General features: G+C 65.8%; 1 protein-coding gene across 6 annotated transcripts in view; it reads right to left on the bottom strand.

Annotated features, from left to right (window-relative positions):
- Positions 1-11,477: 11,477 nt before the first annotated feature.
- The window catches only part of NAP1L4 (nucleosome assembly protein 1 like 4), a 36,433-nt gene continuing 20,775 nt past the window's right edge, over positions 11,478-27,135 (bottom strand). For 3 of the 6 annotated variants that reach the window (XM_029060620.2, XM_029060621.2, XM_029060623.2), the window contains exons 4-15: positions 25,360-25,459; positions 23,020-23,161; positions 22,847-22,933; positions 20,302-20,430; positions 19,838-19,909; positions 19,330-19,469; positions 18,667-18,812; positions 15,730-15,752; positions 15,439-15,558; positions 14,589-14,618; positions 14,418-14,474; positions 11,478-11,734 (exon numbers count right to left, since the gene is read on the bottom strand). In XM_029060620.2, the coding sequence (XP_028916453.1) occupies positions 11,633-11,734; positions 14,418-14,474; positions 14,589-14,618; positions 15,439-15,558; positions 15,730-15,752; positions 18,667-18,812; positions 19,330-19,469; positions 19,838-19,909; positions 20,302-20,430; positions 22,847-22,933; positions 23,020-23,161; positions 25,360-25,459 (1,148 nt within the window). In that variant the 3' untranslated portion in view covers positions 11,478-11,632. Of the gene's footprint in view, positions 11,739-13,132; positions 13,167-14,417; positions 14,475-14,588; positions 14,619-15,438; positions 15,559-15,729; positions 15,753-18,666; positions 18,813-19,329; positions 19,470-19,837; positions 19,910-20,301; positions 20,431-22,846; positions 22,934-23,019; positions 23,162-25,359; positions 25,460-27,135 lie in introns of all 6 variants that reach the window. The other 3 variants (XM_029060625.2, XM_029060626.2, XM_029060624.2) reach the window with 3 other exon arrangements.

Here is a 27,135-nt window from a genome sequence, read left to right as displayed (position 1 = left end):
TAGCTGAGGCACAGAGAACTGAAGTGACTTGCCCGAGGTCCCACAGCAGACAAGTGGTGGAGTTGGGATAATAATAATAATAATAATAATAATAATAATGATGATATTTGTTAAGCACTTACTGGGTGCCAAGCACTGTTCTAAGGGCAAGGTCATCAGATTGTCCCACGTGGGGCTCACAGTCTTCATCCCCATTTTCCAGATGAGGTAACTGAGGCCCAGAGAAGTGAAGTGCCTTGCCCGAGGTCACACAGCAGACAAATGGCGGAGCCGGGATTAGAACCCAGCTCCTTCCGACTCCCAGGCCTCTGCTCTGTGCTCTAGGACACGATGGCCTTATGTCCTGGATGCTCCTTCCTTCCTTGTCCCTGGGTCCCTGGGAGGTGGGAGGGGTCTGCAGTCTCTTCTGGCGCAAACCAGTCAATCAGTGACCATTACTGGACACTTCCTGTGTGCAGAGCACTGTACTAAGCGCTCAGGATAGTACACTACATACATATTCGCCCCTCTAACCCCAACCTGATCACCGTACCTGCATCTTGTCTGTCCGGCCGCCGACCTCTCGCCCACATGCTGCTTCTGGCCTGGAACTCCTCCCTCCTCCTATCCGACGATGACTCTCCCCGACTTCAGAGCCTTACTGAAGCAGCGTGGCTCAGTGGAAAGAGCCCGGGCTTGGGAGTCAGAGGCCATGGGTTCGAATTCCGGCTCTGCCACTTGGCAGCTGTGAGACTGTGGGCAAGTCACTTCACTTCTCTGGGCCTCAGTTCCCTCATCTGTCAAAAGGGGATTAACTGCGAGCCTCACGTGGGACAACCTGATGACCCTGTATCTACCCCAGTGCTTAGAACAGTGCTCTGCACATAGTAAGCGCTTAACAAATACCAACATCATCATTATTATTATTATTGCAGGCCCGCCTCCTCCAAGAGGCCTTCCCTGCCTGCGCCCTCCTTTCCTCTTCTCCCACTCCCTTCTGCTTCGTCCTTGCAGTTGGATCGGCTCCCTTTATTCACCCCTCCCTCGGCCCCACAGCACTCACGCGCATATCCGTAAATTACTTGTATTAATATCTATCTCCCCCTCTAGACTGCGAGCTCGTGGTGGGCAGGGATTGTCTCTCTTTCTTGCTGTATTGTACTTTCCCAACCGCTTAATACAGCGCTCTGCACGCTGTCAGCGCTCAATAAATACGATCGAATGAATGAACGCTCGGCACACAGGAAGAGCTAAATAAATGCGATTGATTGATAGACTTGGGGGACACATTACCGGCCCGGGGATTTTACAGGCTAGAGGGGGAGGCCGACATTAAAATAAATCGGGGATATGGACAACTGTTGCCCAACTGCACATTTCAAGCGCTTAGTAGAGTGCTCTGCACGCAGTAAGCGCTCAGTAAATACGATCGAATGAATGAATGGACATAAGTGTCGCGTGGCTGAGGGCGGGGTGAATTAAGGGTGCAATTTCAAGTGTTAAGGGCGAGGCAGAAGGGAGAGGGAGAAGCGGAAATGAGGGCTCAGTCGGGGAAGGCCTCTTGGTGGAAAGGTGTTTTTAATAAGGGTCTGAAGGAGGGGAGAGCAGTGGCCTATTAGATATGAAAGGGGAGGCAGGTCCAGGCCAAGAGGCAGGAGGTGGGCGAGGGGGAGGCGGCGGGAGAGGCGGGAGATGGAGGGACAGGGAGTGGGTTGGCATTTGAGGAGCAAAGCGTGGGGGCTGGGTCGGAGGAGGAAATCGGGGAGCTGAGATAGGAGGGGACCAGGCGATCGACTGCCTTAAAACCGCTGGCGAGGAGTTTCCGTTTCACGCGGAGGTGGACGGGCGACGACCGGCGGCTCCTGGGGAGACGCGGCCCGCAAGTTTTTTAAGCAAAACCATCCGGGCAGCAGAGTGAAGCGCGGGCTGCAGTGGGGAAGAGAAAGGAGGCAGGGAGGTCAGCGAGGAGGCCGTGCATAATCAAGGCGGGATAGGACGCGTGCCTGGATTAACGGATGGAGAGGAAAGGGAGGGTTTTAGCGGTTATGGAGGTGGAACCGACAGGATTTGGGGATAGATTAAGTACTGGGGTTGAATGAGATTAGTCGAGAATACCGTCAAGGTTAGAGGTTTGTGAGACAGGGAGGATGGTGGTGCCGTCTACGGTGATGAGAAAGTCAAGGGGAGGACAGGGTCTGAGTGGGAAGATGAGAAACTATAGTAATAATAATGTTGGCATTTGTTAAGCGCTTACTATGTGCAGGGCACTGTTCTAAGCACTGGGGTGGATACAGGGTCATGAGGTTGTCCCACATGAGGCTCACAGTCTTCATCCCCATTTGACAGATGAGGGAACTGAGGCACAGGGAAGTAAAGCGACTTGCCCGCAGTCACACAGCTGACAGGTGGCAGAGCCGGGATTCGAACCCATGACCTCGGGCTCGCAAGCCCGGGCTCTTTCCACTGAGCCACGCTGCTTCTGTTTTGTTTTGGACGTATTAAATTTGAGGCGGCCGCACCAGGACCAGTTCCCTGCCTGCAGGGAAGCAGTGTGGCCAAGTGGAAAGGGCCCGGGCCTGGGACTCAGAGGTCCTGTGTTCCAATCCTGGCTCCGCCAATCAATCAGTGGTATTCATTGAGCGCTCACGATGTGCAGAGCACTGTACTAAGCGTTTGGGAGAGTACAATACAAAAGAATTAGCAGACACGCTCCCTGCCCATAACGAGCTCACAGTCTAGAGGAAAAACTGCCCTGAAACCCTGCCCGTCTCGTATCACGGCCTTGAGTCCTCCGTTCCAGAGCCGCTGGTAATAATCATATCGATGGTGGTATTTGTTAAGCGCTTACCACGTGCCAGGCCCCGTACTAAGCGCCGGGGTGGATCCAAGCAAATCGGGTTGGACGCGGTCCCTGTCCCCCCGGGGGGGGCTCGCGGTCTCCATCCCCATTTTGCAGATGAGGGGACCGAGGCCCAGAGAAGTGAAGTGCGTTGCCCAGGGTCACACAGCAGAGAAGTAGCGGAGCCGGGATTAGAACCCATGACCTTCTGACTCCCAGGCCGCTGGTGTTCTGGAACTGAGCCCCAAACTGCTTGAGTGTGTGGAGGTGGGGTCCCCTAGAGCAGGGGGAGCTGCCCCAAACCTCCCTGCCCCCAGAGACCTCCAAGGAGGCCGGGTCCCTCTCCGGGCCGTCCCCTGAGCAGGAAACCTAACCCACATACCTGCTGTGTGACCTTACGCGGTCGCTTCACTTCTCTGGGCCTCGGTTCATTCATCCCGGCTCTGCTACTTAGCTGTGTGACTGTGGGCAAGTCACTTAACCTCTCTGGGCCTCAGCTCCCTCATCTGTAAAATGGGGATTAAGACTGTGAGCCTCACGTGAGACGACCTGATGACCCTGTATCTCCCCCGGCGCTTGGAACAGTGCTCTGCACCTAGTAAGCGCTTAACAAACACCAACATTGTTATTATTCATTCAATTTATTGAGCGCTTACTGTGTGCAGAGCACTGTGCTAAGCACTTGGGAAGTACAATTCGGCAACAGAGAGAGAGAGAATCCCTACCCAACAACGGGCTCGCCGTCTGGGATCCAATCCCTGCTCTCCCTCCTATTTAAATTGTGAGTCCCAGGTGGGACCTGATTAGCTTGTAATAATAATAATAATAATAATAATAATTGTGGTATTTGTTAAGTACTTACTACGTGCCAGGCACTCTACTGAGCGCTGGGGGGGATACAAAGTAATCGGGTTAGACACAGTCTCTGTCCCACATGGGGCTCTCAATCCCCATTTTACAGATGAGGAAACTGAGGCACGGGGAAGCGAAGTGACTTGCCCAAGGTCACACAGCAAACGAGAGGCGGAGCCGGGAATAGACTTAGGTCCCTCTGACTCCTGGCACGAGGCTTTAATAAAGTGCTCGGGACACAGTAAACACTTCATAAATACTACATTTATGACGACGCATTCCCCGCTGACAGAGAACTTTCAAAATAACAATAATTCCTTCATTCCGTTCATTCAGTCATATTTACTGAGCGCTCACTGTGTGCGGAGCGCCGTACTAAGCACTCGGAAAGTCCAATTCAGCAATAAAGAGAGGCAATCCCCGTCACACCGGGCTCACCGTCTAGAAGGGGGGAGACAGACGTCGAAAGAAGGCATCGATAGCATCGATAGAAATAAATGGAATCAGAGATACATAAACATCAGAGCACGTAAACAGGTATTAATAGATATAAATGGAATCAGAGATACATAAACATCAGAGCAAGTAAACAGGTATTAATAGATATAAATGGAATCAGAGATACCTAAACATCAGAACAAGTAAACAGGCATTAGTAGAAATAAAAGGAATCAGAGATACCTAAACATCAGAACAAGTAAACAGGCATTAACAGAAATAAATGGAATTAGAGATAGATAAACATAAAACAAGTGAACAGGCATTAATAGAAATAAATAGAATTATAGTCACGTCCATATATACACAAGTGCTGTGGGGCGGGGAGGGGGTAGAGCAGAGGGAGGGAGTCGGGGCGATGGGGAGGGGAGGAGGAGCTGAGGAAAAGGGGGGGCTCGGTCTGGGAATAATAATAATTAACGACGACTTTTTGCTTTGTTCTCTTTTGCTTTGCCGTCCATCTTCCCCCGTTTAGACCGCGAGCCCGTCGTCGGGCAGGGACGGTCTCTATCTGTCGCCCAATTGTCCATTCCAAGCGCTCGGTCCAGTGCTCTGCACCCAGTAAGCGCTCACTAAACACTACTGAACGAATGAACGCAAGTTAGACGGCTTGCCCGAGGTCACGGAGCAGACCAGTGCGGAGCCGGGATTAGAACCCACATCCCGTGACTCCCAGGCCCGGGTTCTAGCTCCGAGTCCGCCCCCTCCCTCGCCGGGAGACTGTTGTGTCGCCCCAGAGACTCTCCCCGCCGCCACCCAGCTAGACACCCCACGGGGATCTCCTTGAGTCAGCGCAGGCCTGACCGTAGTCCTCAGGAGAGGCCTTTTCCCCTTCCCGCCTCCGGGACGCGGCTCGCGTGCTCAAGAACCCCCCCCGCTAGCCGGCTGGTGGGGGGCAGGGGGCAGAGATAGGGACGTCGGCACTGGGGCGGGACCGGCCGCTCCCCGGAAACCATAAAGAAATTAGGCGGCGGGCAGAGCAACCTTTAACACCGATTCCCCGGCGGGCAGGTCCGGGCCGGGCCGGACGCTAGGCCGGAAGTTCCGCGTCGGCCAGCGGGTCGGGCCCGGCCCGGTGCGGGGGTGCCGGGCCTCCTGTCTCCCACCTGCTCCCCCTCCCCGCTGACTCAGTTTCCGCCGTCTGGACCGTGACCCCGGGTGGAAAGACCCGGCCGCCCCCCCCCCACCCCGAAACACACGCCCACCGCCTCCCGTCCCAGCTGTCTCCCAAGTCCCCGGAATGGCGGAGCTGGGTGTCGGCCCCTTTTCCCGCCTCTCCGATCGCCCCCCCGGTTCAGCTTGAAGGGGGGAAGGGGCGAGAGGAGAAGGGGTAATAATAAAAATGATAACAGTAATGACTGAGGTGTTTGTTGAGCGCTTCCTAGGTGCCCCGAACGAAGCGCGCGGGCGGACACAGGTAAATCGGGCTAGACACGATCCCCGTCCCAAAACGGGGCCCCCGGTCTCCATCCCCGTTTTACAGGTGAGGGAACTGAGGCCCAGAGACGAGAAGTGACTCGCCCAAGGTCACACAGCAGACAAGTGGCGGAGCCTGGATTAGGACCCATGACCTTCTGACTCCCAGGCCTGTGATGTAATAATCACAATAATGATGTTGGTATTTGTTAAGGGCTTACTAGGTGCCAAGCCCTGTTGTAAGGGCTGGGGGAGATGCAGGGTCATCAGGTTGTCCCACGTGGGGCTCACGGGCTTCATCCCCATTTGACAGAGGAGGGAACCGAGGACCAGAGAAGCAAAGTGACTTGCCCAAGGTCACACAAGCGGCGGAGCCGGGATTAGAACCCACGACCTACTACGTGCCAAGCGCCGTTCTAAACACTGGGGTAGATACAAAGGTAATCAGGTTGTCCCAGGTGGGGCTCACAGTCTTAAGCAGCGTGGCTCAGTGGCAAGAGCCCGGGCTTGGGAGTCAGAGGTCATGGGTCCGAATCCCAGCTCTGCCGCTTGGCAGCTGGGTGGCTGTGGGCGAGTCGCTTCGCTTCTCTGGGCCTCAGTCCCCTCATCTGTCAAATGGGGATTAAGACCGGCATGTGGGACAACCTGATTATCCTGTATCTCCCCCAGCGCTTAGAACAGTGCTCTGCACATCGTAAGCGCTTGACAAATACCAACATTATTATTATTATTATTATTATTACTCCAACCGGGCCCTCCGCTCCTCCAATGCCAACCTCCTCACCGGGCCGTGAACCCGTCTCTCTCGCCGCCGACCCCTCGCCCGCATCCTGCCTCTGGCCTTAGACGTCCTCCCTCTTCATATCCGTCAGACAATGACTCTCCCCCGCTTCAAAAAGCCTTATTGCAGGCCCGCCTCCTCCCGGAGGCCTTCCCTGGTTCCCCCCGGCCTTTCCTCTTCTCCCCCCTCCCTTCTGCGTCACCCTGACTCGCTCCCTTTGTTCCTCCCCGTTCCCGCCCAGCCCCACCTCGCCTATTGCCCCTATCTGTCATTAATTTGTCTTAATAAATACTGATTAGACCCTAAGCCCGTCGTTGGGCAGGGATGGTCTCTATCTGTTGCCGAGTTATACGGTAACTGCACAGGGTAAGCGCTCAGTAAATACGATTGAATGAATGAATGAATGAATGAATGTCTGTCCACCCCCTCGTAAGCTCGCTGATGGGCAGGGAATGTTCAGGGGTGTGTTGTACGAGCGCTCAGTACAGTGCTGAGCACACAGTAAGAACTCGATTGGCTTCGCGGGCATTTAGCTGCCACTGTTTTTACGAGTTGTTCTTCCCCTCGACTCTGTTTATCGCCATCGTCCTCGTCCGTCCGTCTCCCCCGATCAGACCGTGCGCCCGCCAAACGGCGGGGACCGTCTCTATCTGTTGCCGACTGGTTCATCCCAAGCGCTTAGTACAGTGCTCTGCACCTAGTAAGCGCTCAATAAATAAATACTATTGAATAAGGTCCCGGGTTCTCATCGATGTCCGCCCTGTGACCTAGGGGACGTCGCTTCGCTTCTCTGGGCCTCAGTTCCCTCATCTGGAAAATGGGGATGGAGACTGTGAGTCCCAAGCGGGACCGGGACTGCGCCCAACCCCATTTGCCCGTATTCACCCCGGTGCTTAGGACGGTGCCCGGCCCATAGTAAGCGCTTAACAAATGTCATAATTATTAACGAATGACGTTCTCCGCCTTCAAGCCCTCCTGAAGACCCATCTCCTCCGTGAGGCCTTCCCGGACTGATCCCCACTCTTCCTCCTCTCCCACTCCCTTCGGCGTTGCTCCCTCTGCTCTTCATTCGTTCGGTCGTATTTATTGAGCGCTCGCTGTGTGCAGAACGCCACCACCGCCCACTGCGCTTGCGTCCTTACCCGTCACTGTATTCGTTTGTACTGATGTCTGTCTCTCCCCTTCTAGACTGCGAGCGCTTTGTGGGCGGGGAAAGTCACCGTTTATTGCCGTATCGCACTTTCCCAGGCGCTCAGGACAGCGGTCTGCACGCAGTAGGCGCTTAACAGATGCGACGGAGGGAATGAATACCGTCGAATGAACGGGGGAGAGGAGGGAAGAAAATCGAGGGAGGGGAGAGAAGAGAGGAGGGGGAGGGAAGGGAAAGGGGTGAGGAGAGCGGGAAAGGACAGGGCAGGTATGAGAATAATAATGTTGGTATTTGTTAAGCGCTTACTATGTGCCCAGCACTGTTCTAAGCGCTGGGGTGGACACAAGGGAATCAGGTTGTCCCACGTGGGGCTCACGGTCTTCATCCCCATTTCACAGACGAGGTCACTGAGGCACGGAGAAGTGACTTGCCCACCGTCACCCAGCCGACAGGTGGGGGAGCCGGGATTGGAACCCATGACCTCTGACTCCCAAGCCCGGGCTCTTTCCACTGAGCCACGCCGCTTCTCTTAGTTATTTAGTGGCCTGGTCCTGGGGAGGGACGCGGCTCTCAAGCACACCCTTCAGCTCAGGCGGGTTCCGGCAAGCAGGCTTAGAAATATTTAGAATAACCGGCGTAAAATGAGCCGACGGACAGTTGAATAATTCATTCACTCAGTGGTATTTATTGGGCGCTCACTAGGTGCAGGGCACCGTACTGAACGCTTGGATTGGGCAATTCGGCAACAGATAGAGACCCGTCCCTGCCCTGTGACGGGCTCGCGGTCTAATCGGGGGAGACGGACGGACAGAAACGAGACCACTTAATCACGACGGATGGAATGAAGGGGATGGACACCTCAGCAGCAGAATAAATAGGGGAATAAAAATCTATCCCAGTGAGCAGAGTGCTGAGGGGAGGGGAGGGGAGGAGGAGCAGCGGGGGGAAAGGGGGCTTAGCTGAGGGGAGGGGAAGGGGGAGCAGAGGGAAAAGGGCAAGCTCAGTCTGGGAAGGCCTCCCGGAGGAGGCGAGCCCTCGGTAGGAATAATCACGCAGACCCAAGCGCTCAGGACAGGGGAAGACAGACACGTCAACAGTAGCCCAGATCCGGATTTGGGTCGGTGCCTACGGAACACCTGTGGCCTCACGGTGGAGGGCCGAGCCGGTCCTTCCCTCCATTCACCAGTGACATTCGATGCACGCTTTATCGGGCGCAGAGCACTGTAATAAGCACTTGGGCGAGTATAAAAATGGAAACGTCCATCCCCTCGATTCTATTTATTGCTATTGTTTTCATCCGTCTCCCCTAATCGGACCGTGGGCCCGTCAATGGGCGGGGATTGCCTCTGTTGCCCAGTTGTCCATTCCAAGTGCTCTGCACCTAGTGAGCGCTCAATAAATACTACTGAATGAACTAATTAATAATGACGGTGGCATCTGTTAAGTCCCTACTATGTGCCGAGCGCCGGAGGGGGGGATGCAAGGTTGTCCCACGTGGGCCTCCCAGTCTTCATCCTCATTTTCCAGAGGTCACTGAGGACCAGAGAAGTGAAGTGACTCGCCCACAGTCACACAGCTGACAAGCGGCCGAGGCGGGACTAGAACCCACGTCCTCTGACTCCCAAGCCCTCGCTCTTGCCGCCGAGCCACGCCGCTCCTCCAGATGGACGCGGACGGACGCGCCGTCCATCCGAGAGGGGCGGTTAAGGTCGACTACTTAGGCGGAGCCCCGAGCGAACTGGGCCGGGCGGAAGGGAGCGGGGGACACGGGGGCTTAGTCGGGGAAGGCCTCTCGGAGGAGAGGGCATTCTCGTAAGGCTTCGAAGGCGGGGAGAGCGACGGGCTGCCCCACGCCCGAGGGAGGTCGCGGGCGAGGGGTCGGCGGGCGGATCGACGAGACGGAGGTGGGGCGAGCAGGGCGGGCCGAGCGGGGTCGGGCGTGCGGGCCCGGTGGCGCTAGGAAGGCCATCTGAGGCCTCCGAAGCCGACGGGGAGGAGCTTCTGTTGGATGCCTGGGGGGGTGGGCAACCACGGACTAAACCTTTTCAAAACCTAGTAGGCTTCTTGATTCTATTTAGTCGCCATTGTCTTTACGAGACGTTCTTCCCCCCGACTCTATTTATCGCCATCGTTCTCGTCTGCCCGTCTCCCCCGATCGGACCGTGCGCCCGTCGAACGGCAGGGACTGTCTCTGTCGCCGACTTGTTCATCCCAAGCGCTTAGTCCGGCGCTCTGCACCTAGTAAGCGCTCAATAAATACCATTGAACGGACGAACGAAAACCGTCGAGGCCGCAGAGCGAAGCCCGGCCCGACGCAGTCGGATGGAGAGGCGAGGGCAGACAGGCGGCAAAGGGAGGATTCGAAGTCCTTAGTGTCCTCATCTGTCAAATCGGGATTCGGATACCCGTCCCCTCTCCTAGACCGCAAGCCTCTCGCGCGACGGGGACAACGTCCGACCGGCCGATCCGGGGCTCAGCGCGGTGGCCGGCCCACGGCGTTCGACAGACGTGCAGATCGCCGGCCCGTCGTGGGCCCGGATCCGGCTCGGCCGGCGGCCGAATTGTACTTCTCCAGCGCCCGCGACACGGTGCTCTGCGCGCTTCGAGCGCTCGGTAAATACAACCGAACGAATCCCGCCATTGGGACCGACGGGGGCCCGGCGAGGCGGGCGGCTCGCGGGAACGGTCGTACCCCCCGGCCAAAGCCGGGCCCCTGACGGCGGCCACCTCGGCGGACGCCGCCGTGCGCGGGGAAACCGGGCCGGCGGGGAGCGGGGGCGGGGGGACGGCGGGTCCCGACCCCCTGAGATCTTTCAAGACGGACGCCTCGAACCGGGTCGGGGTTAGGGGAGGGGCAGCCCTGGCTTGCGCGCCCCCGGCTAGGAGAGGGCCGTCCCTCCGAGGCTACTCTGAGGTGACCGGTTTCTGGCTTCCCGTGGGCGGGCCCCGATCCCGGTGGCGTCGGGGAGCAGGAATTCCCCAGGGGAGAAGTCGGAGAGACGCCGGCCGGCCCGGACACGTCTCCCGGAACGGTCTCCCTCGGCCCGCGCCCTTTTGACGTCTGACGCCCGAGGGAGGCCGCGGGGAAGGGAACCCGCCCCCTCGTCCAAGCCCGGACCCGGCGGGGCCGGTCCGGGGAGGCGGGGGGCGGGGGCGGGCACCCGACGCCGGCCCCTCTAACCCGGGCGGCGAGGGGGCCGGGGGTCGCAGAGACCCGAAGAGGCCGGGCGGTCCTCCGCGTCCCCCCGCCCAAGCCCCGCGGCCCGTGAATCGGCTCCCCAGCCCCCGGCCGGCCGGGCCCCGGGCCCTCCGCCCCGCTGGGTCGTGGGCGGCCGCCGACGGCGCCGTTCCCACGGGGAGGCGGTCGGGCCAGAGGGAGACGGCGTCGCCGCGGGGAGGCGGTCCCGGCCGGGGGGCCGGGGGGGGGGGGGTCCTCCCCGGGCTGGGCGAGGCCGCCCCGAGCCCCGGGAGAGCCGGGTCCGGCCCCCTCTCCTAGGCGTGGGCCCTCCGGGAGGCCACGGCCCCGCTCTTCCCCCGGAGGGGCATCGCGGAGGCGTGCCCTCGGCCTTCCCGCGGGGAGAACCACCGGAAGAGGAAGCGGCGGAGGCCGCCGCCCCGAGAGCGCACGGTCCTCCGCGGTCGGCCCGTCGCCGCCCCGCCCCCTCCTCACGCTCGCCCCCGACTCCACGACACCACCACGACCGGGTTTCACCACTTTAATAGAACATCCTAAGTAGTCCGTACAAACCGGGAGCCCCCCCACCCCCACCCCCCGCCGCCCGGCGCGAACGGGGGCGCCGTCGGGCCCGGCCGCGAGGCCCCGCGGCTCCCGCCCGCCGGCTCCCCCCAACTCCGGACTCCGTGCCCGGCGGCCCCGCTCCGCTCCTCCGAGGGCGCCCGGCCCCCCGCCCGGGACCGCCGGCCCGCCCCGCGGGGGAGAAGAAAGCGCGGTGAGCCGGAGGCCCCCGGAAGGCGGAGTGTGCTTTATTGAAACCTCACGCCGCCCCCGCCGTACAAGCGAAGCCGACGGGGCCGAGAGGAAGGACGCGCCGGTCGGGGGGGGGGCGGTGCGGGGAGCGGGGCGAGTAAAAACCATGCAGGGGGAACCAGTTAGTCGTCAGCGCGGCGGGGGCGGCGGGCCCGGGTTCCGGGGGCTTGGGGCCCCGGGCCGCCCGCAGGGGTTCTCACTGGTGTTTGCACTCTGCGGGCTGGTTGCCTTCTTTCTGCCGAGAGAGACGGGGGAGGGAGGGAGGGAGGGAGGGAGGGAGGGAGAGACAGACAGGCAAGAGCAAGTGAGCGGGCGCTCGGGGGCGGGGCCGCCCACCCCGCTCAGAGCCGGCAGGGCGGGACCCGTCCGGAGAGTCGAGCCGAGCCTCCCGCCGGGCCGGGGCTCCCGGGGGGGAGGCCCCCCCCCCCCCGCCCGGCCCCCCGGGGCCGGGCCGCTCCGAGGGAGCGGGGGCCGGCGTCGGGGCGGGGGCCGGCCCGGCCGCGATCCGGGAGCGACGTCGGGGGCGGAGGGGCGACCCACCCCGGGCGGAGAGAGATCGCGGCCCTAGGGGAGGAACGGGCCGAGCCCCGACCGAGCCGTCCCTCCGGCTTAACCGCCCGGGCCGGACCGAGCCCCCGCCGGGCGCCGACCCGGCTCTCGCGGGGCGGGGCGACCCGAGGGCCGCTCTCGACCCCCTCCACTCCGGTCCCAGGCGGGGCCGTCGGCCCCGAGGGCCCCGGGGAGCCCGGGGCTCCGGGCACCCACGCTGCCCGGCCGCGGTTCCCGTACCGCTCCGCCCGCCCCTTTCGCGGGCGGGCGCGGTGAGACCCCAGTGGGCGGGGGCCCGAGCGTGGGCGTCGAGCGGGCGTCGCGAGCGGCCGGGGGGCCGGGGCCGGGGCGGTGGACCCCGGCGGGGCCCCGTCCTCCCCGACGGGAGACGCGGCTGAGGCCCGGGGCCCGGCGGGGCGGCGCCCGCGAGGGCGGGGGCCCGCCCCGGCCTCGGGTCGGGGGGGTGCAGCTCCCGGCCCCCGCCGGCCGCCGGCCTGCCGGATCCGACACCCGCCCCCGGCGGCTCGTATCCGCCCGGCGCCGGGCACGGCGCCCGGCCCGCGGCGAGCGCTTACCGGGGAGCGTCGCGGCGTCGCGGACGGAGCCGGGGCCCGGGGGTCGGAAGGACGTGGGTTCCGATCCCGGCTCCGCCGCCTGTCCGCCGGGTGACCCTGAGCGAGTCGCTTGGCTTCTCTGGGCCTCGGTTACCTCATCCGCCCAATGGGGACGGGGACCCTCCGGCCTCACCGGCTCGCCTCCGCCCCAGCGCTCGGTACGGCGCGTGGCGAGCGCTTAGACGCCGCGCAGTTATTAACGTCTCGGGCCTCGGTTTCCTCGTCCGTCGGGCGTACGGGCGGGTGAGGGGGCAGGCACCCGCCTCTCCCGCCGAGCACGGGCCGGCCGCGAGAGCCCGCCGGGGGAGCCCCGGGGGCGGGCCGCGGCGCCGCCGAGGGGCGCGAGGTCGGCCCCGGCCCCTCTCCCCCGCCCCGAGACCCCCCCGAGCCGCCGCCGGGCCGCCGCCGCGCCCGGGCCCCCGCCGGGGAGCTCGGAAGGGGGGGACGAACGGAGGAGCCGCCTTACCTAGAAACGCATGAATGAAAGACAAAAGTTACACCTGAATGGGAGAGAAACGGAGAGGAGCCGTCAGCGAGGACCCCGCCCGGGCGCCCCCGAGCCCTCCGCGAGGGGTCCGCGACCCGGCGGACCCGGCCGGTCCTCTGCGTTCCCCTCGGCGCGCTCCTCCGCACTGATGTGCAGGAGAAGCGGCGTGGCTCGGCGGAGAGAGCACGGGCTTTGGAGTCGGGGCTCATGAGTTCGAATCCCAGCTCTGCCCCTTGGCGGCTGTGTGACCGTGGGCGAGTCACTTCACTTCTCTGGGCCTCAGTTCCCTCGTCTGTCAAACGGGGATGGGGACCGTGAGCCCCACGCGGGACGACCCGATTCCCCCGTGTCTACCCCGGCGCTTAGAACGGTGCTCGGCGCACGGCGAGCGCTCAACGGAGACCGACGTCGTCGTCGTCATTATTATTACGTCCGTCCGCCCGCCTCCAGCCCGCGAGCGGCTGCTGCGGGCTGGGGACGTCACCGGTTCCTGTTACGTCGCGCTTCCCCGGGCGCTCGGTACAGTGCCCCGCACACAGGGAGGGCTCGGGAGAGACCACGACGGATGAATCCGAGTCCGCTCGCGTGGGGTCTCCCGGCTCCGACTCCAGCCCCGAGGAGGACCGACTTGGGGGCTCGGGGGCGGGGGCGGGGAGGCGCTTCCGGACGACGAGCACCGTGGCCCGGCGGCTTGGAGAGCCCGGGCCTGGGAGTCGGAAGGACCCGGGGGGTTCCGATCCCGGCCCCGCCACTTGCCCGCTGCGGGACCTCGAGCGGGTCGCTTCGCTTCTCCGGGCCTCGGAACCCTCGCCCGTAAACGGGGCCGAGGCCCGCGAGCCCCGCGTGGGGCGGGGACCGTGTCCGACCCGCTCCGCTCCGACCATCCCAAGCGCTTGGGACGGTGCCTGGCGCAGAGTGGGAGCTTAAGAGATTCCGTTATCCCGTGGAGAGGAGAGTAAAATGGCCCGGAACGACCGCGGGCGAGGCGGCGGCCGGAAGGGCCGCGACTCGGAGCAGAGTACGGGGGGGCTCTTGCCCTGCGACGTCCCTAACCGAACCCCTAGGGAACGAGGGGCCGGCGGGCGGAGGGCTAACGGGGCGCGGGCGAGCCCGGACCACCGCTCCCTTGCCCCCTGACCGGCCCGGCCCTGGGTACCGGCAGCCGCCACGCCTCCCCGGTCGCGGGCTTCTGGAGGCGGGGGGGGGGGGGGGGGCCCGGCCCCCCGAAGCCGCCGGGCCAAGCCCGGCCCCCGACGTCACTCACCTTGGGGTCGTTCTCGCCTCCTCCTCTTCCTCGCCCTCCTCGTTCCCCCTCCAACTCCTGCACGGGAAGGTAGCGTCCCACAGGGAGTCCCCCCCCCCCCCCGAAAGGTGCCCGAGGAGCCCCGCCCGCCACGGTTCCGGTGCTTCCACCTGGAAGGAGGGTCTCTCTCACCTCTTCTTCCCCTTCCTCGCCTTCTTCGAACTGAAAGAGACGGAGGCGGATTTCAGACTCGTGGGGTGGACGGGGGCCCGCTCCCGGGGCTCCTTGGACGGGCTTCCGGTGCCCTTCGCTCCCCCATCCCCGGGCTGGGAGGTCCACACGACACGGGGGGGGGGGCCGGCGGCCCGGAAGGCCCCCCTCCTCAGATCCAAGAGACGACGACTCTCCCCCCCTTTCGAAGCCTTATCCGGGGCCCATCTCCTCCAGGAGGCCTTCCCTGACGGAGCCCCACTTTTCCTCACCTCCCGCTCGCTTCCGCGTCGCCCTGACCCGCTCCCTTCGCTCTTTCCCCTAACGCGTTCGCGCGGCTGTCCGTCCTCCGATTTATCCGTACCGACGTCGGTCTCTCCCCGCCCCCCGGCCCGGAAAGTCGTCGCGGGCGGGGGGGCGTCGCCGTCGATCGCCGTGATGCGCTTTCCCGAGCGCTCGGTGCAGCGCTCTGCGCACCGTAAGCGCTCTGAACGGACCGACTGCCCCGCGGGCTTCCGCCGGGCCCCGGGCCTCGCCGGACGCCACGTACCGACCGCTCTCGCCGAGCCCCGCCACCCGACTCACCTCGTCGGCCTCGACCTCCCCGGGGAGGCGAGGCGAGCGGGGACCCGTTTCTCGGCCGGGGGCGGGCCGAGGCCCAGGGAGCGGCGAGCGACCCGCTCGGGGCTCCGCCCCTCCCGCCCACCCCGGTCCGCCGCCGCCGGAGGACGGGCTTCGCGGAGAGGACCGCTCCGCGGGCCGAGAGCGGCCGGTCGGCCGCCCCGCCCGCGCCCGCCGGCCCCCGCGGCCGGCCGCCGCGAGGCCCACGTACGTTCTCGTCGTCCTCTATGGCCTCCCCGGTGAAGTAGAGCACGGCCCTCGGGACCACCCGCTCGCGGAAGAAGTGGCCGATCTCAAAGTCCGTGGCCAGCGTGAACTCCGAATCTTCGTCCTGCGGGGGAGGGGCCGGGGTGGGCTGCCCGCGCGCCCCGCGGGGGGCAGAGGGACCGGGCGCCCTCCACGGCGGACGGGTCGGAGGCGACGGGGGCGGGGGCGGGAAAGCCTCGGGGGGGGGGGGGGGGGGGGACGGACCGGATCACCGGGACTCCAGAACGGAACTCACCAGCGCCTCGCCGTCCCCGGACGCTGCCGAGAGAGAGGAGGGGTGGGGGGGGAGAAGAAAAAGCCCGTTGACCTGGGTGGCGTAGGCCCAGCCGGTCCCCCACCCCCGGGAGAGAAGCGGCGCGGCCTCGGAGCCCGAAGGACTCGAGTTCTAATCCCCACCCCAGCGCCCGTCCGCTCGTTTGACCGCGGGCGGGTCGCTTCGCCCCTGGGGACCTCATCTGTCAAACGGGGATTAAGACGGTGAGCCCCGTGTGGGACAGGGACGGTGTCCGACCTCATCGGCTTCTCTCGACTCCAGCGTTCAGAACCGGCGCTTAGCACGTTCGGTAAGCGCTTACTACCGTGAGGGGGAGAAGAAGAGAAACGAGAAAACGGGCAACGACCCGCTGAGGACACCGGACGTCGTTACCATCGACGGTAATCGAGCGCTTACTGGGGGCGGGGCACCGTGCCGAAAGCCCGGGGGAATCTAATACGGGGTTGGTAGAGGCACTCCCTCCTTCCCACGCGCTTCGTTGGCTGCCGGAGCTCGGGCACGTGGGGAGGCCCCCCCCCGGGGCCTCGCGGGTGCCGGTCCCCCCGGGGCTCGCTCCCGATCCCTTCCCACAGACGGTGTCCCGTCCCGAGCCCCGGAGAGTGGCCCACTGGGCGCGTTTAGATCATCTCTCCGTCCGTCGGTCCCCTTCACCGAGTCTCTCCCTGCGCGCGGGGCGCCGTGCCGAGCGTTTGGGAGAGCGCGGCGGAATCGGGACGACCCCTGCCCTCCGGGAAGGGGACGGGTCGGCGGGCGCTAAAAATTAATTACTCGCAGGGGGAGGTGACAACTTTCATGCTACCGGAGGGAGGGGCGAGGCAACTGAGCGCCCCGCCCCGGGGCGGCCCCCACCCTCCCGCCCCCGGCCGAGCGGGGAGATGCCCGCTCCCCTCACCTGCGGCCCCGGGGGTATCGGGTCCCCTGGAAGGGCTGGGCCCGTCCTCTGGCCCACCCCGGGGGGGGGGGGGGTCGGGAATCGACGGTGAGGGTGCGCCACCCGGCACTTGGATTTAGAGAAGCGGCGTGGCTCAGTGGCAAGAGCCCGGGCTTGGGAGTCAGAGGTCACGGGTTCGACTCCCGACTCCGCCCCTTGGCAGCCGTGCGACTGCGGGCAGGTCGCTTCACTTCTCTGGGCCTCGGTGACCTCACCTGTCAAATGGGGATGAGGACCGGGAGCCTCACGTGGGACAACCCCGTCACCCCCGTCTCTCCCCCGGCGCCCGGAAGAGTGCCCCGCACGGGGTAAGCGCTTACCAAACACCGACGTTATTATTTGGGGCGGGGGCGGGGGGGAGCGAGAGGCTCGCCCGAAGGCCGCTGGGCCTCGGTGGGGCGGGACCCTCACCGGGGACAAGGGTGAGGCCCCCCGCGCTCTCCCTCTCCCCCGCCACAGGGGAGGAGGCGGCCACCTGACCGACACACGACCCAACGTTTCGTCACCGGCTGAAACTGCTGAGCGGGCGCAGGTAGGAGCCGAAGAACTCGTCCGGCCCGTAGAAAGCTCTGACTCATCTTTCCCGGGAGCCTCGTGAGCCCCTTTCCCCCCCCCCCCCCCCCCCGGGGGCGACCCGCGGCCCGGGCCCGACCTCCTGCAGCCCGGAGGCGAGGTCCGGCCGGGGCGGGCGGGGATCCGTCTCCCCGGGGTCCCCCGTGCCGTCCCGGGCGCCCAGCCCGCGGCCCGTACCGGGAGCGGGGTGGGGAGCCCCCGGCTTCCCGGCCGGGGGCGGGGTGCCAGGGCGGCGGGGCGGGGCTCTCCGAGACGGAGGCCGAAACCGGGAGAGTCGAAGGGCGGGCCCGTGACGCCGCCCCCGCCCCCGGTCCGTCCCCACCTTTGACGGAGCGGGTTCGAGAGCCCCCGCGCCCTCCGGGGGACCGTGTGAAACGAGGGCCCGGCCCCCCACACCGCGGCCCTAGCTCCGAGACCCCCGCGGGGCAGCCGGGGGCGGTCGGCTCCGAGGCGCGGGCGGCGCGGGGCCAGCGGGCAGGGGGCCGACGGCGGCGGGGCGGCGCGGGGACCGAGGAAGGGTCTTCCCGGAGGGAGCGGGCATTCGGGGCTGCGATCGGGGGGGGGGGGGGGGTTAAGAAGGCCCAGGGAGCCCGCCGAACAAGCCTTCCCTGACTAAGCCCTCCTTTCCCCTTCTCCCCCTCCCTTCGGTGCCGCCCCTCCCTCGGCCCCACTTACGCGCACCTCCGTCACTTACTTCTCTTAACGTCTCCCCGCCCCCTAGGCCGTAAACCCCTCGTGGACAGGGAAGGCGCCTCCCAACCGCGTTGTACCGTGCTCCCCCGGGCGCTCAGTTCGGCGCTCGGCACACGGCGGGCGCCCGATAGATCCGACGGGCGGACCGACGCCTTCTCTGGCCAAAAACATCGGTCCCCCGCCAAACCTTCGGCATCGTTCCGGGTCTCGGGAGGAGACCGGGGGAGGCCCGGGTCCCCGTCCCACGTCCTCCCCCGGCCCGCTCTGTGAACCCGGAAGCGCTCGGGGCCTCGGCGTCCTCGTCCGTAAAACGGGGACGGGAGCCTGACCGCCGGCGCGATGACGACGACAACCGCCCCTGCCCTCCGTTGCCCTCGCGCCGGGAGCCCTCTGCGCCCGGGGCGACCACCTGGCCTCTCCCCGAGCCCGGGCCCGCCGCGGGGCAAGACCTGACCCCGCAGGTGCGGCGGAAGGGAGAGGCGAGCAGGGCCCCGCCTCCTTCTCTAGGAACCCCGAGTACTAACTTCCGTTCGCCCCGTTCAGAAGGACGGAGGTCGACCTGCGAGTCGCCGAGGAGGAGCCCGACTCCGGCCCGGGGGACGACGGGTCCCGGGGGAGGGAGCGGGAGGGCCCGCGCGGGCGGAGAGGGAAGAGGCCGGGGTGGGGAAGGGAAAGGCCCGGCTGGCACCGCTGCCCCTCACCTCTGATGGGGCTGAAGAAGTTGAAGAACGAGTCGCTCGGCACCTGCTTGGTGACCGTGCGGACGGTGCCGCGGCCCTTGTGCTTCTGCTTCTTCTTGATGGTCTTGACGGTCACGTTCTTCCCCCGCTTCCACTCGATGGCGCACCTGACGACGACGACGGTATCCGTTAGGCCGCTGGCTACGTGCCGAGGCCCGTTCTAAGCGCCGGGGTGGACACGCGGCGATCGGGCTGTCCCAGGCGGGGCTCACGGTCTTCCTCCCCATTTTAGAGAGGCGGTGGCTGAGGCCCAGAGAGGCCGCCCGAAGTCACAGAGCCGATAAGTGGCGGAGGCGGGATCAGAACCCACGACCTCCGACTCCCAAGCCCGGGCTCTTTCCACTGAGCCGCGCCGCTCCCCTGTGAAGACCGTGGTAGCCGTTACGCGCTAGGCGCCGGGCGCCCTGTTAGGCAGCGCGGTGGATCCGAGCGAACCAGGCTGGACGCGGTCCCCGTCTCCCGGGGGCTCGGAGCTCCGGGCCCCGTTTCACGGAGGAGGAGACGGAGGTTCGGAGAAGTGAAGGGACCCGGCCCGGGTCACGCCGCCGAGGAGGGGCGGCGCCGGGATCGGAACCCGCGTCCTTCCGACTCCCGGGCCCGGGCTCCGCCGCGCGCCCCCCCTACCCTTCGCAGTCGACGATCTCGGGCCCTTCGAAGGAGAAGGGGTCCGTCGTGTCCGGCTCCGACTTCATCTTGTACGTCTTCGTCAGGACGGAGTTGGTGAAGTAGTCGTTGGCTTCGAAGTGGAACTCGAGCATGAAGGCCTGGGGGAGAGGGAGGGGGCCCCATCTGACGGCCGGGACGCCCGAGGCCGGGACGGACCCGCCGGGGCGGGGCGGAAGCCACCCGACCGGCTCCGGGCGGTGCCCGGTGCTGACGCTGTCCCCGCGGCCGGCCCCCGGCAGACACGGGCGGTCTGTCGCCTGGCGGCCGCGGGGCTTGCTGTGGCACCGGAATGGAGCCCGTCACCGGAAAGCACGGTGACCGGTTACGAACGGTGCCGGGGGAGGGGAGCCCCCGCCCCGGGCGGGGGTGGCCGCCCGCGGCAGCCCGCGGGCGCGGAGGGCACGGAGGCACCCGCCGGGCCCCGGCTCCGAGACCTCGCCCGGCCCCGCCGACCACCGGGACTCACCATGGGCTGCCCGGGCTCTGAGAACTTGACTTTGATGTCCTGCAGGTGCTTCAGGATGGGCTCGTCGTATTCCTGTCCGTGGGGGAGACGGTTCAGGGCACGGCGGAGGCGGAGGCGGGGGGGGGGGACGACGACGACGGACGGACGGACCCCCTCGGCGGTGGTACGGGGACCGCCCCCTCTCGCCGACGGCGGGTACCGACCCGGCCCCAGCCGTGAGGGGTCCCGGTGGAGACCCCGCGGCCTCCCCTCGCCCCCCGCCCCCCCATGGCAGCGGGGGAGGCCCCGGCCGAGGCCGGCAGCCCGTCGGCACGGGCCGCGTGTCCCCGGACGCAGGAGCAGAGCGACACGGCGTCGGTCTGCGTCGCTCTGGGGGTCGCCGTGGCACTGGAACGGAGCCGCCGGCAGGAGGGGGCTGCCGGCGGGTTACGAGCGGCGCGGGGGGCCGGGGGGCCCGGAACTACCTGCACCAGTTCGCTCAGCATGTCCACGTTTCTGAAGATGGTAAACCAGAACTCGGGGATGCCCTTGGGGTTGGGCTCTTCCGCCGGGGGCTCCTGGTCCGTGATGACGACGGAGCTCTTCAGTTGACCCTGGAAGACGTCCCCCTAGACTGTAAGCTTGTCGTGGGCGGGGAGCGTGTCTGTCTGTCGGCGTACTGCACTCGCCCAAGCGCCCAGTTCGGGGCCCTGCACACGGTGAGCGCTCGGTACGTCCGACCGACCGAACCAAGACGGCCACGGGCCGCGGCTCGTCCCCGTCCCCCGACCGAACCCCCGGGGACCCGGCCCTCCGAACCGGCCCGCCCCCCCCGGCCCGCGTCCCGACCGCCCCCTCCCTCTCACCTCTACCTCGTTTCCGAGTCTGCCTTCCGACGGAACCGGCCCGGCTCCCCCCAGGGCGCAGAGGGCGTCTGCCGGCGCTACCGAAAGCGTTCTCTCCCCGGGTGTTCGGTACAGCACCCTGCCCCCCGTACCCCGACCGACCGCTCCTCCGGGGCACCGCCCTCGGCGTTGGGGTTTGCCCCATTTCGCCCGGACGCTATCGGGCCCGGGGCCGGCGCCGGGCCTGGGGGTCGGAGGACGGGCCCCGGCGCGGCACAAGGGTGACCGAGGACCCCGGACCCGCGGGCCGCCAGAACGGAGCCTGCCGTGGGACGACGGACGGCCCCCGCTTCCCAGGCCTTCCCTCTGCCCCCTGCCTCATCCTCAGTTGCCCGTTGGCCATCCCCCCCCCCCCCCCCCCACCTCTGACGCCAACTTTCTCACCTAGCTCGCCGCCAATCCCCTCGCCCGACCCCTGGCCTGGAACGCCCTCCCTCCTCAAACCTGACAGGCGGCGCCTCTCTCCCGACTCTGAAAACCTTATTTAAGGCCCATCGCCTCCAAGAGGCCTTCCCTTCCGCCTCTCCCACTCCCTTCTGCACCGCCCCGATGTGCTTCCTTTATTCGTTCCCCTCCCGGCCCCACACCGTTTATCTCTACGTCGGTAATTCACTTGATAACGTCCCCTTCCCCCTCTAGACCGTAAGCTCGTTGTGGGCAGGGACCGTGACTACTTATCGTCACATCATCCTCTCCCGAGCTCTCGGCACAGTGCTCCGCCCACAGCGGGGGCTCAATCGATACGCCCGAACGAACGAGACCGGGCCGACGCGTCAGGACGCGGGTTCTAATCCCAGCTCCGGCACGTTCGCCGTACGACCTGGGGCAAGTCATTTAAGCTCTCTGCGCCTCGGCGCCCTCGTCCGCCGAACGGGGATTCGGTATCCGTTCTCCCTCCTACTTAGACTCTGAACCCCACGCGGGTCCTGATGACCCTCTATCTAGGATCAGAGAAGCAGCGTGGCTCAGTGGAAGGAGCCCGGGCTTGGGAGTCGGGGGTCATGGGTTCGAATCCCGCATCTACTACTCGTCAACTGTAGGACCGTGGGCAAGTCACTTCATCTCTCTGGGCCTCGGCGACCTCCATTGGAAAATGGGGACGAAGACCGTGAGCCTCACGTGGGACGACCAGATGACCCTGGTTCTAGCCCAGCGCTCAGACCGGTGCTCTGCACTTAGTAAGCGCTTAACAGATACCAACGTTACTATTATTATTATTACCCCAGCGCCACGCCCGGCTTGACAAATACACGATGACCGTAATGACAATAATAATAATTTTTCCAGGCCCACCTCTACCCTTTCCCTCCGCCCCTCCTCCCCTCCCCATTCCCCCCACAGCGCCCGGGCGTATCTGTAGCTATTACTTATTACTCTACTCTATCAACGACGCGGAGAGATCTACGATTCCCTTTACCTTGATGGTATCGACGCCCTCCCCCTTCCAGGCCGCGAGCCCGTCGTCGGGCGGGGGACGGTCTCCGCCTGTGGCCGAGCTGTCCATTCCGGGCGCTCGGTGGAGCGCTCTGCGCACAGTAGTAAGCGCTCAGTAAATAGGACCGAATGAACGTTTCCGAGCGGGAGGAGCCGGCCCCGAGGCGCGGGCTCTGCTACCCTCCAGTGGCCGTCGGTGGAACGACCGCTCCCCCTTTTAATAATACTAATACTAATAATGATGAGAGGTATTTGTTAAACACTGACTGTGTGCAAAACACTGCTCTAAGCGCTGGGGCAGCTACAAGGTAATCGGGTGGTCCCACGTGGGGCTCACAGTTGGAACCCCCATTTTCCAGATGAGGTCGCTGAGGCACTGAAGTGACCTGCCCCAAGTCACACGGCCGGCAAGCGGCGGGGCCGGGATCGGAAGAACGACGTCGGTATTTGTCGAGCGCTTACTGCGTGCCCAGCACCGGTCTAAGCGCTGGGGCAGACACGGGGGGATCGGGTTGCCCCACGTGGGGCTCACGGTCTTCATCCCCATTGTCCAGATGAGGCAACTGAGGCCTCTGAGAAACCCAGCCCGGGCTCTTCCCACTGAGCCACGCTGCTTCTCTCGTCTTCTATCTTATCTTTTATCCGTTTCACGGGGGGGGGGGGGGGGACGACGGCGGGGGGACGGACTCACGGCTAGCTTCTCCTCCTCCTCGCCCTCGCTGTGCCACTCCGACTCCGCATCCGTGGGCTCCACGTCACCGGTGACGAAGTCCCGCCTCTGCCCGAAACCGAAGGGTTCAGAGGCCGGGGAAGGGGCGGGCGCCCCGGCCCCGGCCCCGGCCCCGGGCGGCGACGGCGACCCACCTTGTCGAAGAGCGGCTGGTAGAAGGCGGCGTACTTCCGCTCCAGGTCGTGCACCTCCTCGTAGAACCGGGCCTCGATGTGGGCGCACTTCACCTGCAGCTGCTTCAGGGCGTCGATTCTCCTCTTCACTGCTCTGGGCAAACTGAAGGCGAGGACCGGTCGCCGGGGGACGGACGGGGCCGGCGGGGGCGACGCGCGACGCCGGGCGGGACGGGGACCCGAGACCCCCGGGGCGAGGGGGGCGGGGGCCGGGCTCACCCCTCCCATCTCCGCCCCTCGCCCCTCTTCCCCCCCGCCCACAGGTCTCGCCCCCTACGCCGGAAGCTCCTTGAGGGCGGCCATCCCGTAGCGTGGCTCAGTGGAAAGAGCCCGGGCTTGGGAGTCAAGAGGTCACGAGTTCAGATCCCAGCTCTGCCACTCGTCAGCCGGGTGACGGCGGGCGAGTCGCTCAGCTTCTCGGTGCCTCGGTTCCCTCACGCGGACAACGGGGACGAAGACCGTGAGCCCCACGCGGGACGACCCGATTCCCCTGCGTCTACCCCAGCGCTTAGAACGGCGCTCGGCCCGTAGCGAGCGCTCGGCAAATACCAACGTTATTATTACTGAGAGCTCACCTCCTCCAAGAAGCCTTCCCACACTGAGCTTCCCCCTCTCCCTCCGCTCCCTCTTCACCTCCCCTCATCTAAGCCCCCCTTTCCCGCTGCTCCTCTCCCTTCCCCTCCCCTCAGCCCTCTGCTCATCTGTATAGATTATTTATCACCCCATTTACTTCGCTACCGAGGCGTCCGTTCCCTTGATTCCGTTTATCGTGATTAAGCTGCCTTGTTTTTGTCCGTCCGTCTCCCCCGATGAGACCGTGAGCCCGTCGACGGGCAGGGATGGTCTCTGTTGCCCGGTTGTCCGTTCCGAGCGCCTAGCCCTGTGCTCCGCACCCAGTAAGCGCTCAATAGATACTACTGAATGAACATCCGCACCCTCCCCCGGTGCTCGGTCCAGTGCTCCGTGTCCCACCCCGCTCCGATTACGGCACCGGGCTCCTCGCTGACCTCCCCGCTCCGGACGGCTCTTCGCTCCGCTGCCCTCTTCTCTGCGGAGACGTTCGGTCCACAGCTCCCCACGCCGCCGCCCATCCACCCCCGCCCCGGACGGGTGACTCCTCCCCGCCGGCTTTAAAGCTCTCCGTCGCCTCGGCCCCTCCTGCCTCGCTGACCCACTCCGGCCCGGTCCGCTCCTCTAGGGTCAGGTTACTTACTGACCTCCGGCGCGTCTATTTCACCCCACGGCCTCCTCCTCCTCCTCCTCCTCCTCCTCCTCCTCCTCCTCCACGGATGCCAGGCCACCACTCTCCCCACCTTCAAAGCCTTACTTGCAATCACACCTCCTCCAAGGAGCCTTGGAGCCAACAGAAGTAAAGTGACCTGCCCGGGGTCACCCGGCAGACCAGTGGCCGAGCGGGATCGGAACCCACCACTTTCTGACTCCCGGGGCCCAGGCCCTATCCGCTCCCCCAGCTTCCGGACCTGCCGTTCGCTACATGGGATAGATTATTTATTCATTCGTTCAGTAGTATTTATGGAGCGCTTACTCTGTGCAGAGCACCGGACTAAGCCCTCGGAATGTACCGTCTCCCCCTCTAGACTGTAAGCTTGCGGGCGGGGAATCGGTCCACCGACTCGGGGGTACCGCACGCTCCCAAGCGCTCAGTACAGTGCTCCGCACTGGTAAGCGCTCAGTGAATACCGCCGATGGTTTCTCTCAAGCGCTTACTGCGTGCCGGGCACCGTACTGAGGAAACGAGCCGAACGGGTTGGACCCCGGCCCGCGTGGGGCTCGGAGGCTCGATCTCCGCGTTCCGGATGAATAATGACGACGACGACGATTCGCTAACGAGGAAGCCGGCGGGCCCTCGGTCCGCGGCCCTGATGGAGGTCGCTCCCCGCCCCCCCGTCCCCGGCGGTGCTCGAGACCCCGGGGGATTCTGACGACGACGGCGTCTGGTAAGCGCTCACTAGGCGCAAAGCACTCTAAGCGCTGGGGCGGACGCCGGGTCGCCACGTGGGGCTCACGGTCTTCGACCCCGTTCTACGGGTGGGGTAACCGAGGCACAGAGAAGCGAAGCGACTCGCCCGGAGTCACACGGCCGACGTGGGGCCGAGCCGGGATCTGAACCCACGACCTCTGACGCCCAGGCCCCGGCTCCCCCCGCCGCGCCCCGCCGCTTCCGGGGGGGGACGCGCCCGCCTACCGATCCGCCGGAGCCTCCCGGGCGCTCCGCCCGCAGCGGGCGCTCACCGGATCCGCCCGCCCGCCCGCCCGCGCTCTCGGGGGGGCGGCGCTTACGTCTCGATGTAGCTGGAAGGCGTGTGGGCGGTGCCGTCCAGCCGCTCCTGCAGGGCCGCCAGGGCCTGCGGGTTCTGCATCACCTGGTCGGCCAGCTTGTCTGCGGAGAGAGGCGGGGGGGGGGGGCGGTCGGAGGCGGGGCCGCCGACGCCCCCTCGCCCGCCCTCTTCCCCTTCCTCCCGGAGGCCCCCCGGGAAGAGACGGCCGCGACGGCGGGGGCCCCGTGGGGGGACCCGCTCCACGCCCGGGCGACGGCCCCGGAGGGCCCCCTCTCGCCCGGACCCCGGGGGAGGGCGACGACGGCGCCGCCGGGCCGGGGCCCGCCGGGGCCTCCGCGCGGGGGATCCGGCCCCCGTCCCGCCGGGCGCGAGCCGAGGGGATCACGGGAAGAGAGCCCTCCTCCGATGACAGACGGTCATCGTTACGGTCACCGTTGAGCGAGGGGGACGTTGGTGTTCGTCAGGTACTCGCTACGCGCCCGGCACCGTTCTAAGCGCCGGGGGAGATACGGGGTCATCGGGTGGTCCCCCGTGAGGCTCACAGTCTTCGGCCCCATCTGGCAGGCGAGCGAACCGAGGCCCGGAGAAGCGAAGCGACTCGCCCACGGTCGTACAGCCGCCGAGTGGCCGAGCTGGGATTCGAACCCGTGTCCTCTGACCCCCCCCCCCCCCAGCCCGGGCTCTTGCCGCCGAGCCACGCCGCTTCCTAAATAGATACCGGTCCCCGTCCCGAGTGGGGCTCGCGCTCTTAAGTCCCCGTTTTACCCACGAGGTAACTGAGGTCCAGAGAAGCGACTTACCGGAGGTCACAGAGCAGACGCGTGGCAGAGGCGGGATTAGAACCCAGCCCCTCCCGGCTCCCGGGCCCGAGCTCTAACCACCGGGCCGCCCTGCTCCCCCTCCCTCGCGGCCCCGCCGTCCAGCTCATCCGCAATCCGGCTCCCTCCATCCCCTCCGCCGCCCACCCCTCGCGGTCTTTTGCAGCGCGGCTCGGTGGCTGGAGCCCGGGCTTGGGAGTCGGCGGTCGTGGGTTCGAATCCCGGCCCGGCCACTCGTCAGCCGCGGGACTGGGGGCGAGTCACTTCACTTCTCTGGGCCTCAGGGACCTCGTCTGGAAAATGGGCATGAAGACTGGGAGCCTCACGTGGGACGACCCCACGACCCTGCATTTACCCCAACGCTCGGAAGAGTGCTCTGCGCGTAGTAAGCGCTTAACAGATGGCAACATTAGTATCAATCTGCAGCTGTTCCTCTCCTCCGCCCTCCGCCCTGCCCTCCTCGCGGGGGGGTCCGGTGTCAGGGGGACACGGGATTGAGGCGAGGGGGGCTTTCCCCGGTGCCAGGACGGGGCGCGGGAGCCGTCGGGCGGCGGCAGGACACCGTCCGCCAACCGCGACGGTCCCCGACTCCGGAATGTCTCTGGATTTACGGCCTGGAACACCGGCCAACCCCGGAGAGGCACCCGGAACGACGGGAACCCCTCCGAGCCGCCTCCGCCGGGGGAGCGCCGGCCGCCGGCCCCCCCGAGCGCTGGGGTCTAAATCGTAACCGTAATAATAATAGTCGCGCTCCTCGTTAAGCCCTCACTACGCGCCAGGCGCCGCGCCAGGCGCCGGGGCGGGCACGAGACCATCGGGTTGGACACGGTTCACGTCCCCTGTGGGGCCCGCGGTCCCGAGCCCCACCTTTCGGACGCGGAGACGGAGGCGCGGGGACGCGGGGTCCCCACGGCGGCCCAGGGGCCGGGCAGGGATCGGGACCCGGGTCCTCGGACCCC

The sequence above is a fragment of the Ornithorhynchus anatinus genome, chromosome 3, assembly GCF_004115215.2.
Source record: "Ornithorhynchus anatinus isolate Pmale09 chromosome 3, mOrnAna1.pri.v4, whole genome shotgun sequence".
In the NCBI taxonomy this organism is placed as follows: Eukaryota; Metazoa; Chordata; class Mammalia; order Monotremata; family Ornithorhynchidae; genus Ornithorhynchus; species Ornithorhynchus anatinus.
The sequence above is the reverse complement of the archived record's forward strand: the minus strand, read 5'-3'. Positions and strand labels throughout refer to the sequence as shown.